Source organism: Anopheles moucheti, chromosome 2 (assembly GCF_943734755.1).
Source record: "Anopheles moucheti chromosome 2, idAnoMoucSN_F20_07, whole genome shotgun sequence".
NCBI lineage: Eukaryota > Metazoa > Arthropoda > Insecta > Diptera > Culicidae > Anopheles > Anopheles moucheti.
In genome coordinates, this window is record NC_069140.1 from 58,410,063 (window position 1) to 58,431,058 (window position 20,996).

Below are 20,996 nucleotides of genomic sequence, written 5' to 3' on the forward strand. Positions count from 1 at the left end.
TTGGAAGATGGCAACAAATGGATCCAATATCTTTCAGCTAAGTTTTATTCCATTGTGGTGTGACATCGCCAAGCGTATCGTTCAACGCAGCCCGGGAGACACATTCGCATACTTTTTTGGCGTCATACATTACGATGCTTTACATCAGTGAATACGAACATCTTGTCACTGGAAGCCACACGAAACTAAAGCGGCCTGCATGTAGCGAACGACTGAGGTATAAGAAATTCAACTTCATTTGATCTCGTACTACAACTAACGAATACCCAACACCGTGCAGGATGCAAGTCATTTAAATTGAAGTATTACTGGTACGCCTTTTGCAGGACGGAACGCTACGTTCGCGGGTGAAATTAATTAATGGAACATTTCAAGTCGTAAAGCAAATATGCTGCCGTTGGTGGTTCCCAGTGTAAATACAGAGCGCAATTGCTTTATGCTCCATTCGTGATAGCACTGAAAATCTGCAGTTCTTTTTTGACAAATTTCAACTGCTACGAAGGAACCTACAACCGCTGTCCAGTGAAGATTTATTTCGGAAAAAACGATTTACAGGAAATTAAACTACATCTTGTTTTCTTTGATTTAACACCTTTATCTTTGTCATACGTTTATTCGTCGGTTCCTGCTACATCACACAGGTCAAGTAGGCTATCAAAAGTTAAAAGTTATCCAACGGTTTTTATGTTTCTCTGCGTTATTTTAAATTTACCGAATTCGACATACCAGACTCGAACACGCCGCAGACCTCATTGAAGTTCCGGCACATGAGCAGGAACGGAACGGACGATCCAAACGCATCTACCGCAAGCAAGGATCGCAAGAGAGCAGGTGGAATAGTCGAGACGGTAATGTTTTAACTCTACAAACACACTCCAGCCAGGGCTCAAACCTCACTGAACCGACAAGGGTTCTTTTGTAGAACAACAATAAATCATGAAGAAAAACGGGAATAATTACAACGAGCTACTTACCGACTACCGTTAGCACATTTGTTGCAACTCCCGTGTAGAACGAAGGTGCGTCTGCGGTTACCTCGCATGTAAAGTTACCGGATAGATTGAAACCCACGTTTCGTAACGTTACGTGCGTTGCATTCGATACAGTCATCTGTGAAGAGATAATGGAAAACAACATGAAAACATACACACGAGCGATTAGCATGGGGTAAAGCGAGTACAAAATATTCAGCCCGTCGTTAAGCATTAATCAACAGATAACGATTGAACAGAAAGTAAGCCACGGTGCACCTCCTGTATCTAGATGCAATTATTCGTTACGGATTATTCTCGCATTATAGCTATCGTCAGCTATCTTGTCGATAAAAGTGTACGATCTTATCGCACGGATGAAACGGATAAAACGCAATTAGCGCGCGTGAGACGGAAATTTGCTGTTACCTCCTTATACCACTTAGCAGCAAGGTGTTTGTGGTCAGTCGCTCATCGGTCTACGGTACCGCTAAAATGGTTCTAATTGGCGTGGTGCTTCTTACTAGCTTTTGTGCGCATAGCGCGGTGCATGGCGTGACCGGCAGTCCATTGTCGGCCTTTGTGACCGTTGCGAATTCGGGCCCAACACACCCGATGGATAACCCGGACTGGGTGCCCCCTACGGGACCAACCAGAGAAAAGGATCGTGAGTACTGGCAGGCTAGTGGGCAAGACCGACTACGTCGTCAACTGGAGCACAGCGAGCGGAACCTGAACGTGGCCAAAAACGTAATCATCTTCCTGGGAGACGGGTTGTCAATACCGACGCTCGCTGCCACTCGAATGTACATGGGAGGTGAAGAGTTGGAGCTTTCCTTCGAAACATTCCCCCACACGGGACTCGCGAAGACTTACTGCATTAACTACCAAGTATCGGATTCATCCTGCACGGCTGCCGCCATCCTGACGGGAGTGAAGAACAATTATGGCACCATCGGTGTCAGTGGGCATGTGCCGCTAATGAACTGCCCGCTCAGTTTGCAGGAACAGAACCGTTTGACATCCATACTGAAGTACGCCCAGGAGGACGGCCGCTCGACGGGCATCGTCACCAACACACGCATAACCCATGCGACGCCGGCCGTTGCGTATGCCGTCTCCGGGGCACGGTACTGGGAAGACGATACCGAATTGCCCCCGGGCTGCGTAGACATTGCCTCGCAGTTAATTCATGGCGATATTGGAACCAACCTTACCGTAGCGCTCGGTGGGGGATCAAGACATTTCTATCCAGCCGGAACGTTCGATAGCAATGGCGAACCGGGCAGTCGCGCCGACGGTCGCAATCTCGTGAATGAGTGGATCGAATCAACGGCAGCCCGTGACCTGAGGGCCCAGTTCGTCCATGACCGGGTAAGCATGTCCGAACAGCTCCCGATAGAATCGCTGCAAATGTGAACACCTTATCGGAATATGTTCCACAGACCGGACTATTCGCCGTCCAACCAGAGCAGGTGGATCGGTTGTTTGGATTGTTCAGCGGAAATCACATGTCTTATAGGTTGCTGGCCGATCAGCTACGTGAACCGTCGTTGGAGGAAATGACAGTAAAAGCCTTGGAGATTCTGCAACGCAACGATCGTGGATTTGTGTTGCTGGTAGAAGGTAAGTGTAGCTGAATGCGTTTTGCTATTATGCATGAACCATTGTCTCTCAAACCCACGCTGTTTTATTGATTTCGACTACCAACGCAAAGCAAATCATCATTTTAAGCTAAATCATCCAGCTGACTACATATTATTCCATTTATATATAAAAAAATATTGTTAATTTAAAACGAATACAAAAAGGAGCCCATTTAGATTCTTCATGTATTAACATATTTGTCATTAACACATTACATCCCAGGGGATCGTTATCTACGTTATCGTTATCTAAAATCCATCGAAATCGTTATCCACATTGTCGGGAAATTTGTATTCCATTTAGAGTTGGTGCAATTTTCATTTACACATCTTCAAAAGTCGAGAAATCTATTGATGAAAAATTCAATACTTTCACACAAAATGTTTGCCATGTATACTATTAACCATTAACCATCAATAATCACACGAACGGACCCAGACCAAAATCCCATCCGGAAAGAAATTTTAATACAACTCGTTCCCAAATGCATCTTCCACATTTCAGCATTACATGTGAAGTTGATGATAAAATAATGCAATCAAAATACGTATTAGTCGCAAATACCACGATTCAAAGTTTCTTATTTGCGAGCCATACTTGATTTCACATGGCATAACTTCGCAACTACAGGGAATATCTCCAAAATGAATATCGAATGGTTTCAATTGAGATAGACTACCCTAATGCTGTGTCAAAATACCCTCGTTTTGTTCCTAGTAAACACGCAGACAAAAATGTGTATTCATTCTCGCTCAAACGGAACATTACATCTTGCAGTTGAAGAGCAGTACCAATTCCCTGATGGCCAGAGCTTATCCGATAAAGAGCCTTTGAACCATTTAAACATTCCCCACCGGTCGTCCCCTGCTGGAACACTTTGGCCGATTTATTGCCTTCTCGTCCGTTTACGTGCTCCTGGGCATGGCGTTTCTTGCTGGGTACGCAAAGGTTCCTGCATAACATGAGCCCAATGTGATGACAAGTTGACGTGATTGATGCAGTGTTCCCCCTTGGCAATTTAACCAACCCTCCCTGTCGGATTCCACCGAGTAAACGCATTTCACAATGGTGCAGTGATTCAATTTTTCAAATCTTATGTACGACTAGCAGCAGCCGAGAAGCTGCAGGAAGCCAGCATTGTGTGGCATTGTTTTAGCAATGATACCACGTCACGCGTGTCAAAGTGCCAACGTTTCAGATCTTTCGCCTTCGTGCGTCACCATCGTGGAGGTTAGCATCGGGTTAAACTCATTCTTTTTCTGTGCGAATAGGTGGACGCATTGATCACGCACATCATGATAATTTGGCTAAGCTGGCGTTAGATGAGACAGTGGAACTACACCGGGCTGTGGAGCGTACAGTGCAGCATCTGGGTGAAAACGCTCCGGAAACTTTGCTGCTAGTGACGGCGGACCATTCGCATACGTTCACGATCGGAGGATATCCGGTGAGAGGTAACGATATCCTGTCGACTGGAGATTTTTCGCGCTTCGACCGGATGCCGTTCTTCACACTGACCTACGCGAACGGTCCGAGCTATGCGGACCACTTCTATGAAACCGGTGGCCGCAGGAATCCCGACGACATGCGGGACCGATATCACGATCCGGGCTTCACATATCCGGCCGCCGTACCGTACGAGGACGAGACGCACGGTGGGGACGACGTAGCCGTGTTTGCCCAAGGGCCTTGGGCACACATTTTCAGCGGTCTCTACGAGCAGCACGTCATCGGACACGGGCTCTTGTACGCCGCCTGTCTTGGACCGGATACGTTCCAGCAATCGGATGCGTGTCGCGAGCGTTTACGAGGTGGAACGGCGGAACCTTCACGAGCTGTAAACCATTTACTGGTTATCTTACTATCGTTCGCGTATCTACGAACGCATACATTATACAACATGTAGTACATCCCCAATGAAATGCTTTAAGATAAATACTAAATATTAAAGAACAAAACTAATAACACAAGGGGTAATAAATTTAATGTAACGGCTTGCGTAACGTGCGATCGGGAATTATTTACAACCGAAACCGAAAACCGAGTTTCCTTTCACAACGCTCCTTGCGCTATGCAAAGCGAGCCCGGTGAATGAACCGACCCGATAAACAAAAAAAAATAAAACACAACTTTTCCGATAACAAACGACAGTTTTTACTTTATGGTTGGCAAATTTTGCGCCGATCCTTGACCAAACGTGGGTTCCACGCGCCCCGGAGCGAAAAGCTAACGGGGAACAATGTGAACTGTTTAAATATTTGATTGCACCTATCCTATCAATTTTCTCAGCTTGTAGTCATTTTTTTCGCGTTTGTTTCCCTCTCTCTCTCACACACGCAACCTCCCTCGTCGTTTCAATCCACTCACGGGGGAAAAAAGCGCCAAACTTTCTATTCCAACGCGCCATTTTGCTATTTTCATGCAACAACGCGGCCGGTAATCGATTCCCTGATCTGGTGCTGGGCACCTGTAGGCCTTGCGAAACCGTAATTAATCAAAAAGTTTCGTCCACGCCACCCCCCCTCCCCTCCTCACTCTGAAACTTACGGACGCCAGGGGCTTGAGAACAAAACGACACCACGAACGGCTGCCACGCTGTGCTACTTTCGTTGCCAGAGTGAAATTAGGATCGCCTAATGAAGTACCTCCGCTTGGTGCAATCAATCGATTCGCAGGGCACCTTTGCTAAATGCTTGCCTGTGAAGGCATGTGCACTTTCTGGGAATGCTAGTGGCCGAACGTCTCGGCCACAGCTAGAGAAAACGGGCGAACGGAAACTTGGAACTTACTAACATAAATGGACATTCGCTCCCTTTCTAGCGAAATGGCCTTTGGGTGATGTGGATACGGTTCCATTAGTTGAACGTGTTCGTCTAACAACTGACCGCTAATCCGACTCAAATTCCGCCCACCCCACCCCACCCGCATGTGCGTTAGCCGCTATCCATCATTCAGCGCGTGTCAGAAGTTTTGCTGTTCGCCGTTTCAAATCCGTACCCGATACGTGCAGATTGCTTTGGCATTTGTGAAGCTTTTGCTCACGCTCGTTCCGATACTTTTGGCACAGCGTGAAGCAAATGATTGGTCCCATAAAAACGGACTTCTTACGGGCCGGTCTTGATGTGGGCCAGTGTTTGTGGTTGATTTAAGAAATTGATTTATCTCTACCCGTTACAATGTGTGACGAACTTTGACGATGGACGGGACTATGTAATCCACAGAAGCATTCAATCTATAGGTAAGCTTCCAGCATGGTAGTGCCTTACTCTACCGAAATCTTTCAACGAATATGTAATTTTTTGTAATAATTTTTAAAAAGCCTAACTATTTGTACACCCTTCGTGTTAAAAATGCCGGCTACATAACGCCTCAAACATTTCTATCCGTAATTCAAACCTTGCAGCACCGTAAAATTGTGCCTTGACTTATCAAGGTTCCGTCATCCAACAGCACTTGAGCGTTTCCAACAAGAGGAAACATAAGATCAATTACTTTCACTCGAACAATTTGGTAAGACTTTCGACAAACCATCGAATACACGGTGAAAGAGAGTTTCGTTCTCAACACCCACAGCGTACTTCTTTTATCCTTTTCACTAACGAAACCACCGGCTGGGGTGACGACGACGACGACGACGACTAGCGTTCAAACAAGGCGCTAGATTTGAAGTTCTCATACCGTCGGTACCGTGCGATCCATGGTTCAGTGCTTTGCTTGGGCACAAGTTTGATATTAAAAATCATAATTAATGATCTTAATTAAAATAAAGTCATCAACGAACAAAACGAAAATGATGGCAGCCTTCTGCCCCGTAGCCAACTTCTATTCGCTTCCACCAGCTGGACGGCCAGATAAACAACATGCAAACAAAAAAAATGATCTACAGATGCACAATCTCCCGGGCATGAGCATGAACCGGTTTGATTTAGACTTTTTTTTCGAAATTTCTCTTTCTCCCTAGCTGTGATCCTTCTTTAGCTTTGATAATCCATCCATCTTTACATCACCACACAAAATAGGAACCGACGGGAAGGGTTCTGTCCTGGCCGGAATCAAGCGCTCTATCGCAGTTGATGATTTCTTTTTGTGTAATTAAAATTGTGCTTTCGTTTTCACTTGTTTTCGTGGTCAGTGGGCCCTCACCAACACGAACCCTACGGAAAACCCTCGCTACTGTGTGGAGAATCGTTAATGTTTACTACCCATACTTATCGGTCACCGACGTTCGCCGTTGGGAAGGATCGCCAGCCAAAAATCAAATAAAAACCACTCTAAAAAGTATCAACTGAAACGAATTGAGCATTGCGATGCTTAAACAAACTTCACTTTCGGTTGCCATGATAAGCATTACCTGTGTTTTTTTTTCATCTATACCTAGGGGTTATAGCTAGGCGTGTCATTTGAAAAGAATCCCTCGGACCTTTTTTTTTCACCACACTGCTGCAGCAGCAAATTCCGGGCAAGGTATGAGTAACTTTTATCGTGTCGCGTTTGTGCATTATAGAGAAATGTACGATAACGAATTAAAACGATCAAGCAAGGTGCTTCAATTCGTTTATTTCAATTCTGGCAATTTATTTTTAATTGTTCAATAGAATAATTCGTCTAATCGTGGGAAAAACAGGATGATAAAGTGTTGTAACATTATGGCATCTTTTTAAGTTAGTTTTTAAGATAATATTAAGTTATTTAGTAGCTTGGTAACGTATGCAATAAAAAACGATATGAAAATTTGTCAATTTAAACCTATTAAAGATTATTTAATGCAGTAAAACTCGCTTGAATCCTATGTTTCGTCAGCATTTAGGAAAACTTTAGGAAAAAAGAAATTTCATTTTTGGGTTTTTTTGCGATAATGGCTATCAAATGTCACTCAGTCTAGGCTTTTTTGGTTGAGATATGTAAAAAAACTCTTTCCAAAGCCTTCGCGTTTTATAATTAACGATTTTCGAAGTAATTTTTACAAGTCGCTCCTTCTGAGCGATTGCTCGCTGGCCAGATGCGATTGATCTTGACAAACAGTTTCACAAAACTCAAGCTCCATCTGTTCCGAAGTACGCCAGGTATCACTTTGTCTTCGATCTTTATCTTTATGTTCTGCTGCAATCCATGGTGATGGCCAGGACAAGACCATTACTTGGCCCTATGGAGTTTCCTAAGATAAGCGAAGTTATAATAGAAGACAGATCGGCCAAGACGTTCGAATACGAAGAGATTTTAGTTTGTAAAACTTATTCGGTCCTGCTTAACGCATGCAATTTGCGAAAAACCTTCAAAATCAATTGCCTTACTTTTTTGGTAGTGCCCGTTATAAACTGAATGACAACGTTATAAGATTTTAGCTGATTACAACGTATTGGGATAGCTATTAAACACAGAACCGAGTTGGGTGGCAGTTGTTATTTTTTTCTGAAGTACTATTAATTATATCTGTTATGCCACCTGGGCATAATTTGGTGACAGGTTGTTTATTTGAAATGTTATTTGGGAATCGAATTGAATGTCAAACATACAGGAAAATAAAAGTAAGAAAGCAAGTAGTGAACGTAACGAACGGACGCGTTATCCTTTTGCTCCCGAAATTCCACCTTGGTTTTCTACCTAATACAGTCCACTCGAAAGGACAATATCATAAATTGCGAAGGGCCGTCATTCTCGGCAATAAAAATATGTCCATAGTTGAAAGAAACACTCTGGGAATATGTAATAGATAGACTTATTATTAGAATATTACAAGAACGAACAACCATAATATTCTGTAAAGAACTACTCGCTCATATACTAAGAAACTAAGAAACTGATTCAAGTCATAAGTCTGATTTCATTTCTGGAGCTAGATGCAAAGAAGATAAGAGATATTACTAGAATAGAATCAAAAGAAAACGGTTTCTACGTACTTCGGAGATATTTCATGAAGTTTTATTTATCCTTCAATGTTTTCATTTTAAATTGTGTTAAATTGTTTTAAATTTTAAAATCACAATTGCTATATATTATCTCTATCACACCTTTCCTATTAAACATCGAACGTGTTAGACTTCAAACAACATTTTTTTCGCGCAGTATCGCTGAATTGAATGATACAATTAGAAATTGTTTATTGCACTCCTCCGTCCATGCGGCATGCTCGTGGAGCAACATTCCACCAATTTGAAAATGGTAATGTTCATGCATTGTTTCTCCGCGTACATTGAAATCATTAATTAAACTACCAAGTACAGCCATATCGAGAGAGAGAGTCCTTTCCATTAAATTTAAAAATAGCACAGCACAGATACGAAGAGGGACCCAACACTACCCTACAAGCGAAGACGATAAGAATTTCCATTTAATTGAACTAAATTCTCGGATGAATACCATTCCTTCGATTTCTAATTCCCGAGAATGAGAAATCGAACGGAATCGAAACCATTCGCCCTTCCTTTCGCCCATTCGGTCAAATTCATCGCTGTACTTATTCGCACATTCCAGCATCACACCGGCAATCAAGTACACAAAGCTCTCCCGGCCCAGAGTGCCTTTATTGAGGAAGAATCCTGTCAAGATTACAGATGCGGGTCATCGAGCAGTAGCGGCGGTTTGGGCTAGCTTCTCAAACACTTCCGTTTTGCCCGTTGAGCGAGCGATTATGCAAATAGGCGGGGGAATCGAAACCAAGCCTTTGATCAAATGTGTAATGAAATAACCGCGCATAAAATCAGCCATCTGTACTAGTTAAAGCTTTTGGTCAGTGTGAACTGCTTGGTTCGATCCCCGGGCGGTGTACGGAAATTTAATCTTCAAATCTATAGCGAAATGTACTATTACGGTCGACCAATGTTACGTTTGGAAGGTGCTCCACTTGTAACACCACATTCAGTTGACATTATTTACACAAGACTCAAGCACGACCGAGAAATTCAACGTACACACACACACACAAACCCGTGAGTCGTTGGAAAACGATTCGTTGTTGGGCAGGGAAGAAGATTTTGTTTGCTTTCCGTTGGTTTACTCTTCGCCTGGCGGTCCTTCCATCCGGACCGGGTAACCGTGACCAGTAATCAACGAAAAGCTTTGAATACTGTCCCAAGCGCATCGTTGTATGACGTCTCGCAGATTAATTTAAACCACCAGCACGATGGCCCGGGACAAAGACGACCGGTCATTATTCGGGGCGGTTACGGAACCGCGCGATCCACAACCGTGGGCATCATCATCCTGCACGGGACCCGTGCCACGTTGCGGACCATATGTTCAGCCCGAACCAGCTAACGCGATTCCTTGCCTGTCGACACACCAGCGCAACTGAACTGTGAAGCGATAGATAATCCAGTGCTGTCCGAATGTCCGGTAAAGCTCATTTCTTGATTAGATATGCAAATTGATTCATACCGCTGCTATAATACTGCACCGGTGACTGGTAAATCCGCATCCCTGTCAGAGCAGCTTTTGCGTGTCTTTTCGTTACCGGGTTTGCGGACTTCCAGGTAATAATGGTGTGCCAATACGAACGGTCGAACATGATCGTCCCAAACGCTGCCAGTGACGGGTATGGCGTGCGTGTGCACGCATTACCCATACCGTGTAATGTGCTTGACCAAGTGGAACTAATTGTTTTGTTGAAGTGCTGTTGAACCGCACCGCATAGTACCAGTCTTCGATAGCCAACCTTGAACCTTGATCACGATAAGACGTTCCCTTGCGGCGGTACGATCAACATCAAGCGCCTGACACAGATGCTTCTCGCTTTGCCGGCTTGCGAAAGACACGTTTGGTTGATTAATTAGGCGCTCATTAGGTGGCGCTGTGCGCTGGTATTGCTAGATGCGGCGACAAACTAACCCCGACCGGGTGCGGATTAAACCGTCCAGAATCGATGAACCCAACGCCCAGAGCTGGCCGAGAAACGGAGGCTCATTATTTCTTGACGCTTGAAATCTGTGCTCCCTGTCACCTGTCACTGCCACTATGGCCACAGGAGCTATTCGCTTCGCCACGACTCATCCGCCACACCAGACAGAACCATAACAGTTAAAAGCATTCACGATAGGCGAAAAGCGAAGATTTTCTCGAACCACGGGAAGTTCAGAAGATTTGTGCTGCAGAAAGGAAAAAGGATCGAAATGTTCTCGGTAGTTTGTAATTGCAGCTGCCAGGCTGCTAGGGCATTCTAGGAAGTCTCGTGGAAAGTGTTGGGCGCGTATGGGGCTAATGGTCACGTGATTATCTTCCGGGTTTTATGACACCGCCACCTACTGTCGTCAGCCAACCAATTGGCACCAGCACTGTCACTATTGGGAAGTGTTGGAAGATTGGGACAAGTATCACACCCCGATGGAAAGACAATCACGGCTAACTCAACATGGTGTGCATGGTGTATCGGTAAGCCTTAAGCTTTGTGGTCAGAGGTAAGGCATGCCAGTGTGACCATCCAGTGAGCTCATCCGTTGCGAAACCGGCCCCTGGTAATGCAGCACAGCGTTCGCATTGGGTGCAGTAGGTGAGAAGATATTAAATGTAATTGTTATGGTTAATTCTTTACGACAGCAGTCGGTCCATTTACGGTCACAAAAGCGGGTAAATGAGATTTCAGGCGAAAAGTACACAGAATAGTTCGCCTTTTCTTTCACGGGAGTAGTTCAAGACTCCGAGACGTAAAGAAGTTAATCTGCTGCAATTACAAACACACAGCAGGAACCGGCCATTAAAGTTTAAATGATAATAATCTATTGCGAATCGCGACATAAAAAGAAGCAAACTGTTACTGTTTACCTGTCTTGTGTTCGTGTTGGCATTTGTATGTCTTATTCGCAGCAAACAACCCCACGAAGGTGGGACTGGATCCACTAATTGGATAATTAGAATTGAGTCCTTCTTGCCCCGGGTCCCAGGAAGGTTTATAATAATAATTTATTAAACCTATAATTATAGTCACAGAAATCAATTCATCCATATCACAGCATCTTTCAGGCGCTTCAACATTCATGGACGCCACAATTTAAACGTTACTTAAATAGGTTGTTGACAAATGGACACATCAAAGTTGCGCGGTAGATCTTCAAGAATGAATAATGAACCGGTGTATGCTTGAAGAAAAGTCAAACCATAGCCATAATCAAGATTGTCCCTAATCCATCTTTATCGTACAGCACTACTGCCCTGTACAAAGGATGCTTACTTTTATTGTTGGAAGGACCTTTCACCTTTCTTATGCTCGTTTCATCTCAAGGAGGTTTCCTTGTAATCGTTGGCTATCAGTTCAATCCATCCCATCCACTGTCGAATACGCTCTTTGTCCGATGGATGTAGCAGCGTACCTTTTGCTAGAATGGGGGTTTGTCCCCCATCTCGCTGTAGTTAACCTTTTTGACAATCAATGGGACATAAATTTGATTCGCTTTCGCCTTTTGTTGTTTACCGCACCTCACACACACTTGAGTGTTGATCGGGTTTGATAAAGTATGTGCGCGCGTATGTTTGAACTAGCGCACATACTAACAGCATGCGTTGCCATGGCAACGATTTCCTTCTGCGTCTGGGATCGTTAGATGTAGAAACCATACATCGGTGTCCTGAAATACAAACTAATTAACGTCATACACATGGGTTGACATTTTATATTTATGTCATCTACATTCTTCTTTTGCTCTCATGCTCTCTCTCTTTTTTTTTCTCTCTCTCTCTCCTTCTAATGCTCTATATCTCTTGCTCCAAAGTTATAAAAAATCCGTACTAGAAGCACAGTATCGTACCGTACCGTACCGTACCGTACCGTACCTAGATAAGCAATATCCGGTTTGTACAGACAAGTCTTTCATAGAAATAAATCTATATTTTAAGAGCTAACTGTGTGTGCTGTGTGTTTGATTTTAAAGAATCGATAAAATGAAAGACCTCGTTTACGTCACATGAGTACGGAGCTTTGCCTGAGTTTGAGATGTAATCCTTTTAATGTCACATAATCTGCTTCTACTTATATCTAGACATACAACACAAACATGAGGAGAATGCATTATATATGATCTTATCTAATTACTGTTTTTGACCAGCTAACAGCTAATTGGCACACTTATATAATTGGTTAAATGGTTTTTGGAGTTTACAAAAGATTCTACAAAACAAAACCTGTTTCATTTATGAACGACTATTTTACACATACAAGCAATACAGAAGTCGCAGTTAATCTGTACTGCAAACATCATTAACATTTGCAAACATTTGAAGCTTGTTGATGAGATAGAACAATGCGCGTAAGTATGATGACGGGTCGTCTCAAACATTCAGAAACAATACACTAACCGAACTGTTAACATCGCGAATTGGCCACAGGAAAAAGGTTCATACCTTGGACAGGAGATAATATAGGCTACCTAGGAAGTGCTCCACCAGGCCTGATTCTGCGAGCGCAATAAACGCCATTGTTGAAGATAAATGCCTTCTCAGTTGGTGCTCCTTTAGAAAACAAAACAAATAAAATCCACACAACCAACCCACACCCAGGCACCCAGGCACCCCATTGCTGGCCACATTTTCAACATACTAAAACGAGTGCGGAATGCTTCGCGATTGCGAGGGCCCAGATTCGCCGCTATGCCGCTAACTGAGCAGCAGATGCCAGACGCGCGGTAGCGTTGCGCTTCTTTCTCAGCAGCGCTTTGTCATCAAATCCACACTGTGCGCGACACAGTGTGTCGAAAGGGAATCGTCTTCACCAAGGGGAATTCGGCTTACGAGCAATTTTATGTGCATTTTTCTGCCCCTTTTTTTCTGACAGACAAACCCACGGGGCCGGCGTATGAGTGAATGCAAGTTTCAAGCACCAAACCGTGCGCCGATGCGTGTGGCGAAAGCAAGCCGTACGTTTCGTTTCATTTTATCTCGGTTGAAAAGAAAATCACTTTTATTAAGCACTCCCATCGCTTCCCACCGACGGAGAAGCGCTTCCGGTCGCGTTGATGCTGCTCGCTGTTACGTTTTCGCAAATGGTCCACGCGAACGGGGGCGGAGTGGCCCGGGAAGCACCATCAAAGCGACGCTCACCGTTGAGCGGGGTGTGGTGTGTGCCAGGGTAAAGTGGCAGAAGGATTCACAACATACACAAAATGAAGTGAGAGCAAACTCAAATACACATTCGTGCTCGTCACTTCACACCCCTTAGCCGACATGCTGCTGTCGGGAATTACAGCTGAAAGAGGCCGTAAGAATACGAGGGCTTTTGGGTTATGGGCTTTATCGTTCATTTCCAGCATTTAATTGCTGCTCGGTACGAGACCTCGTAAAAGTCGAACCCGGTGGTGGCAGGGAAAAGCCCTGCAGCAGGAAGGCATTTATGCCTACTTTATCATTTGTGGATGTGGCTGCGAGCTTTTTCCTATCACTAACAGCGCTGGGATAAAATGTAAGACTTCGGCGTCACTACCACTGCATGAACCATGAGCCTGCCGAATCTAATCCGTTAGATAGTGTGACGGATGACAAACGTGATAACGATGACGATACGATGCTGTTACAACGAAACTGACTGCAGATCGAGAAGACTTTCGATGGTGAACCACATTGTGACATTGTTTCGCCATATGATGGGCAGCATGCGCCTCCTACGATAGGTTTTAGTTGTGATGTTAATCTAAATGATAGTGAAATCATAATCATCCTACTAATTTTATGGAATTTCCTTTCGTCCAATGCTAGTGGAATGGATAGAAATATGCTCATTGATTACTGCTGCTGGCAATACTCACATCAACCTTAATGCCGGTGAATGGGAAAATCTTTGCCGGTGGATTTTCAAACGGTGAATATCGATAGAATTCCAGTGTGCCTCGGTACCATTTCACCGAGTAGAGTGGCGCACCTTCCATTTCATACTGACAGTGCAGCTGCGCCTCCTGGCCGCGTCTCACCCACGGTGGTTTGATGGACAGTGAGAGATTCCTCAATCCGGTACCGGTTACCGAAGCTGTAAGCAAAGGAACAATAACAGACCACTCACATTAATAAGAAGATTCGCACAACATGCTTTGCCATTATCTGCCGACGAGAAACCAACGACTAAATGACGTGAAAATCGAACTGAAATCAACGGATCAATGGAATTGAAATTTATATTCCCGACCACCGCCCACCCTTGGACGTTACTCGCAGTGTGTGCTAATGCCGGTGCAATCTTTCCCAAATCTCTTCTCGCTTCCACACCGCCAAGAATGTAGACCGCATGAAAAACTGGCTACCGGGTTGCATGCGCGATTCGTCGTGCGTTCCATGGACAAAGGGACCGTGCGGATCGACGGGAAGCAAAGCAACCCGGAAAACTCTCCGGGGATATAAATATCCCAGCATCTCAGCACCGCGCTGCAAAACGTTACTGCCAAGGCTAGGCCAGCTCAAAGGGAAGAAGCAACCGTGGCCAAAAGGATCGGTGACCGAAAAGGGAAAAAAAGCCTATTGACAAGAAGTTTATCAGATTCCACGGATTTTCAGCTGGGGCGCATTTTTCTTCGATGAAATTTGATTTCTTTATTTGGAGTAAAAGTTCACTTTGATTTCTCGCTTTACCCATGGGAAGGAGATTGGTTCCGATCATCACACCATCGCGCGTTGCGTGCGTCGCGTGCGCCACAAAACCCTGCCGTGACGGCTGTTCGTTCGTTGCCTTTCAGTGCTCTTTCTTCTTTTTGCGATCTCCCGTCCCTTCCTCCCGGATGCTTTTGTGCTAGATGTTAGATGGCAGCGTTTCAGCGAGGGTGAATTGATTCTCGGGTTCTTAGCCGCTAACAAAGCTGCCAGATCTACGCGCGGCTGATGGTAACCATTTGATGGAACGAGCTTTTTCGGCGGGTTGTGAAGCGATTCCTATTATCCATCTCGTTTGTTCAATGACAATGCATAACGAGAAATGATGGAATCTTCAATTTTGAAAATTGCATTGCCATTTTTAACTTCGCTGCCCTGCCGTAAAGCGTAATCTCCTGCAACGCAAGTAACCGCTGCAATAGTGTGTACAATACGATACAATTACTTTGCGGCCAAAGCATTTGGAAAATGTATGCACCCTCCCATCGGCAAACTGTTATCTTCTGCATCGTTGGAATCCTTCCAAGAAGGCACGGTTCGGTTCACGAGCGAAAGCATAAATCACAGGTCTTCAAATTATCACAACATTAGTGAAACATCGACAAACCGTTGTGATAGCTTTTCAATTACCCGTGTCGCGCTGAAAAGCAGGCGGCTATCTTCAGATCTTGCTCGAAACACCTTCATTCCATTCCGAACACGAACCACGAAGCCGTTCGCACAATAAATAAATCCTTAACGCCACTCCTAATTCATTTGAAAACGGCTTCTGAATATCAAATATTGATCATATCCCCGAAGGCCCGGATGGTCGTTTATTTGGCGATCTGCGTTATCCCGGCTACTGTTTCATAATGCTCAGGCAGCCGCTGGAGCGAACTCCAATACACGGCCCTCCCAGAAGCGCAGTTTCCGTGCGCGTCGGACACTGTACCTTCATAAATAGTGCCCACCCGCCTTCGCACGACCCTATGCAAACAAATCCAAACGCCAAACGGTCCTTTGCCGGGAGGTACTTGTGCAAGGGTGCGCTTTTACCGGGTGGCATGGAGAGTGGCAAGGAGGGACAAAATTTTCCTGTAATTCAATGCGTTAGCTCGAAGGAACTTTTCGTATTGGCCTATTTCCACTCAGTTGTTTGTTCGGAAGGACGAATAGTGAATACAATTGGCGACAATGCTCCTACAAAACCAAACCCCCAAAAGCGAAATAAGGAACAGAATTAAACAATTGATTTACCTACCAACGAATGAGAAAGACACATACACGCACGGCCATTCAAGATGCCATATTTTGCCAGCTTCGGATGAAACGTTTTCTCAAACTCGAACGAAAGTTTGTATAGCGATTGTTTCGCCCTCGATTAGCGACTTTGGAAGGCGATTTCACAGGCAAGAGCGAATATTTCTACTCACTCACCGTTTCAATTTCCCTTCAAAGTCAGTTTTCGGAAAAATTATCTTACGGTCGGTAAAGAAACCCCTTCAGCGCCGCTTGGATCCGCGAGTTCCGTTCCAGTAGAAGTGGGTTGATGAGTTTTCACGTCATTATCAAGTAATTGTGTTGACACAGGCCAGTGCGGTTGCTAGTCACGGTTGACTTAATCTCAATTTTTCATCGGCTCTGTCTAACGTTATCTTCATTGGCGCAAGTCATCAAACTTCTTCCATGCCCATGCCCGCCGACTCCAGCCAAACGGATGAACGCCGGAAAGTAATAAAGCTGTTCCAATATCAAACCGTTACCTCCCCCCACCCTCCACGAAATCCATCGGTGTCTAAGCTTAACGAATTGACAGCACAAATCGAACACGGTGCTGCCGCGTGGAAATGGAAACGAATCAATTTGAGACAAACTTTCCCCGGACGAGCCAAATCTACCGGTACATTTGCTTTTCCAGCCACAGTTTCCGGATCCGTGCAATGCGTTGGATGTGCGCCCACTGTCACCTTTCGCCAGGCAGCACCGCGAACAGCGAGCGCTTTATCATTAAAATCACCATTTTCGGGCGTACTGATTACTTTTCTATTGCTATTTCGCACCCAAAACTGTGTTTATTCGAAAGTCATGTCGAAATTCGTCACCCCGCGAACCGAAGCATCTCAACCGTGGCGTGGCATGAGCCTAACGAGCTTTTCTCGGTTTGACTGCTTCGTCATTGTTTGACCTCGGCACCTTCCAACGGGACCGCCCGTTCGGGAAAACCGTGCGCAAAGCGGCAAAAGTTAAAATCGAAAAGATAAATATACACCGCCCGCTATGATGCGACGACCCCGGTGGTGTTCCCGCGAAACGTCAAACGAGACGCGACAAAAGTCACCGTGACGTGTCCGTCACTGGCCCATCATTGGATCTGCCCTATCGTTGTGTCTTCAAATTTTTCGGTAAAACTTTGCTCTTCACCATCGTGCATTATTAGCGATGTTCCTCACAATGCCAAAGCACAGCGAGAGAGATTGGCGACTGCTGGAGAATATAAGAAAAAAACACGCACCGGGACAAGGGGAAATACCTCGTCGTGGAAAGTACGTCCACGAACAATGATCAGTACGCCTAAGGACGACGATGGATGGTAAGATGTTCTAATCTTGCTTACCCTCGTACTCGCCCCATCCATGCGGACAAGCGGAACAATGGAACCACACGCAATAGAGCAAAGTGAAAAGGCAACCACCATTCTACCTCTCGATGTTTCGCTGATTAATTGGCGATGTCTTTATACACTGAAATGATTTTATAATTTCGAAAGTTAATTTTTGTTTACTCTCCTGACTCCTGGCTTCTAGCGTTTCAGTTTGACAAGGCACGGTAGGATGTCCGGATTTACATACCCCCGGCACGCTAGGATGCCGAACGCGTCAACTAATGGAGGCGCCCAGTGCGCTCAACAATGGAGACGCCTGGTGCTTCACGATGATGAAAAACGACCTTTCCTGAGTATATTCCGTTTCTTCGCTTGAAGAAAGCTGTTGTTCTACACGTTACAGTGACGTGCCAAAAAAAAAAAACAGAAATAGAATTAAGGCCTTACCGGTACAACGCTGCGGACCGTTGATTTTTGGCGAGTTGCTTTCTTAATTTGTTCGCAGCAGCGCAAAAACGCACAAGTTAAGTAATTCTGTTTCCCTTCGAGACACAGCTGAAACCAAGCAACAAATGTCCATTTTATTCGTCGCAAATAGCAAACCCAACGCACTGCATAAGCTTTATCTAATTTATAGATAATAAATGTGCGTAATCATTTTATCAAACCTAATCGTATCTGCCGTATCGGTCGGTTGGCAATCGTTTTGCTGCTAGATTTATTTCTACCCAATCACGGTGCTTGAAACAACTCTCCCGCGGCCGATGGGGATACGATAAAATGCAACCCAAAGAACGTGCCGTATCAACCCTTTGCATCGTTTCAGCTTCGGCTCGTGTGAACCAAACCACTCGCCTTTACAAAAGCACACATTCCAGTAGATTTATCATGTCTATACATCGTTTCTTACACACATCCACAATAAGCAAGTCAATGAACTGGAGCACATCAGCAATCTCAACAAACACATCCTTTGCCACATTTTTATTGAACTTTCATTCGTTCTACGCATTCGACACCGCCGTTACGTTTCCGAGCGCGATCCCATGTTGGGCAAAAATGATAAATGTATCATATTTTTCACTTAATTTCAGCTTCTAGCCAACCAAACACCAAACCTAACCGAAGCGGAAACTTCCTTTCCGGCTCCACGCGCCGGTTTCACCTTTCTCTCTCCGGGGCCCGAAAACATACTGCGGTAAAGCAAAAAAAATATGTACAAGTATTCTCAACGGAGATGATTTATTGAAACTTTTGCCCATCAGTTACGTGCGTTGCGGGAAAAGGATAGGAACGTAATGGGACGACCGAAAGTGAGTGAAAAGCACGCTGCAAGGGTGTGCAAAAGAAGTGAAAGTAGCTTCAAAGGTTAGAAGCAAAAAACTTGTCATTACTTTATCACTTCTGTCCTGATGCAGTGTACGCTGAACCACACACACACACACACACATTAAACCGCACATGGTTCTGTAAATCTACTTGCTCCCATGTGTTCGCTTTCTTTTATTATGCTCGTTGCTACTAGAACGGTAGGCGTCACCAAAGTCATCTAAAACGTCAAGATAAATGGGTCCAGATTACAATGTTAATACATTAGACCGGTGTGAGTGGCAGATCAAGCCAGTCCGGTGCCCGGACGGTGCCCGTATACGAACCAGAAAAAAAAACCAAAACTCAAACGATACTTATCAAGCGTTTCAAGTGCCCTGTCCCTAGAATTCAAGAGTTAAACCGACACATTGGTTGTTTGGGCACGCTGTTTCGCAAATGAAAAAAAGCTCCTCACATATCGATTTCCTTTTTCAAGCCACCTAGAACAACATCCTCATGCGTAACCAAACCTGTCACACAAAGTAAGTTCTGTTCCTTTTTTTCCTAATGCTGCTCATGTGTGTTTCTGGTATGTCTATTTTCTCTCTCACGACGACGACGACGGTGTCAGAGGAAAGAATGTAACAGTCTATCAGAACCCCGACAAATGGGCCACAGAACGCAAGCAAATGATGTATAAGATTTTCTCAAGCTGTCTCTCAGTTGCCATCCTCAGACAACGAGTCACACATCTTACACTGCGTGGTAACATACGGTGAATTATACACTTTCGCGCGCGCATTGGAGTTTTTTTCTTATGACGAATCTTTATCATCCAATAGACGTGTTTTTTTTGTTACTTTCCATCTAAATGCCAACAAATGTGTTTTGTTCTATAACATATATAATATCTTTGCAGTTTTTTAGTAGTTCAAACATTTACTCTGTTGTTTGAATATTATTGTTCGATCTTCAAACCCACGACAGATAAATATAATTATGTGGTTTATTAATTTATTCAGAAAAATATTTTAAAACAATTAATTTATGATAATAATACTTGGTTGCATAATTGTACAATAGCCGGCATATACAGGCAGTCTCCGAGATACGCGGTTCCTCTTATACGCGGTTTCGGAGATACGCGTTTTTTGGAAATTTGACAGATGAGCTAGTTTATAGCACAATATCTAAATAAAAAGGTTAAAATTTGGTTAAAATAACCTTTTTTGTCTTATAAAACATTTCTTTCTAACTTATTTTAATGTAATCTTTCGAAAAATCGTCTGATTCGCTGCATAAATTAAATGCAGAGAAGGAAGTCGACTCTGTGACTTTGAAGTATAAACAAAATTGCACCAGGATTTGACTTACGCGGAAATTCGAGATACGCGGATTTTTCCCGGTTATAACGGTCCGCTATAATAGCGTATCTCGGGGACTGCCTGTACACAACTTGCACCTGTACGGACGAAAGTGTACTAGCATGAAGCAATTGTGAATTCAGAGCCCAAAACAGGACATCGCGTTTGACGCATGTACGCAACGATATATCGACCAGTTTGTGTTTAGGTGAAGATATATTTCCATAGAAAAGGTTTATAGTTTGGAGTTGCTATCAATACGACAATGCGGCACATGTTACGATTTATGATAATGTCATACGAACACGAAGCATTCTGAAGCGTGGAAATATATAGCGCTGGAAAATACAGGTGTATTGGATGCTCGGTTGTACGCAAACTACAAGGAAGACACGCGGCAATGGAGCTGCACAGCGCTGTACAAAAGGAAAGCTTACTGGAAACAAAGGGCCACTCACAAATGTATTGAATAAACGAAATCAAAGAGCATTTCACAGCCACACTTTGATTATCGTTGATTTGACTTTCCTATGCTTCGCATTTCATGGCTGAATATTTGTTACC

General features: G+C 44.2%; 2 protein-coding genes across 2 annotated transcripts in view; one reads left to right on the forward strand and one right to left on the reverse strand.

Annotated features, from left to right (window-relative positions):
- LOC128310687 (uncharacterized) overlaps window positions 1-17,790 on the reverse strand; it is a 99,435-nt gene extending 81,645 nt beyond the window's left edge. Inside the window, exons 1-3 of the mRNA XM_053047390.1 lie at window positions 17,770-17,790; window positions 14,342-14,587; window positions 975-1,110 (exon numbers count right to left, since the gene is read on the reverse strand). Of these exons, the coding sequence (XP_052903350.1) occupies window positions 975-1,110; window positions 14,342-14,587; window positions 17,770-17,790 (403 nt within the window). The remainder of the gene's footprint in view (window positions 1-974; window positions 1,111-14,341; window positions 14,588-17,769) is intronic.
- On the forward strand, window positions 1,467-4,524 carry LOC128299920 (alkaline phosphatase-like). Its single transcript, XM_053036072.1, has 3 exons — window positions 1,467-2,345; window positions 2,417-2,597; window positions 3,890-4,524. The coding sequence occupies exons 1-3, from the start codon at window positions 1,467-1,469 to the stop codon at window positions 4,522-4,524; spliced, it is 1,695 nt and encodes a 564-aa protein (XP_052892032.1).
- Window positions 17,791-20,996: the final 3,206 nt, after the last annotated feature.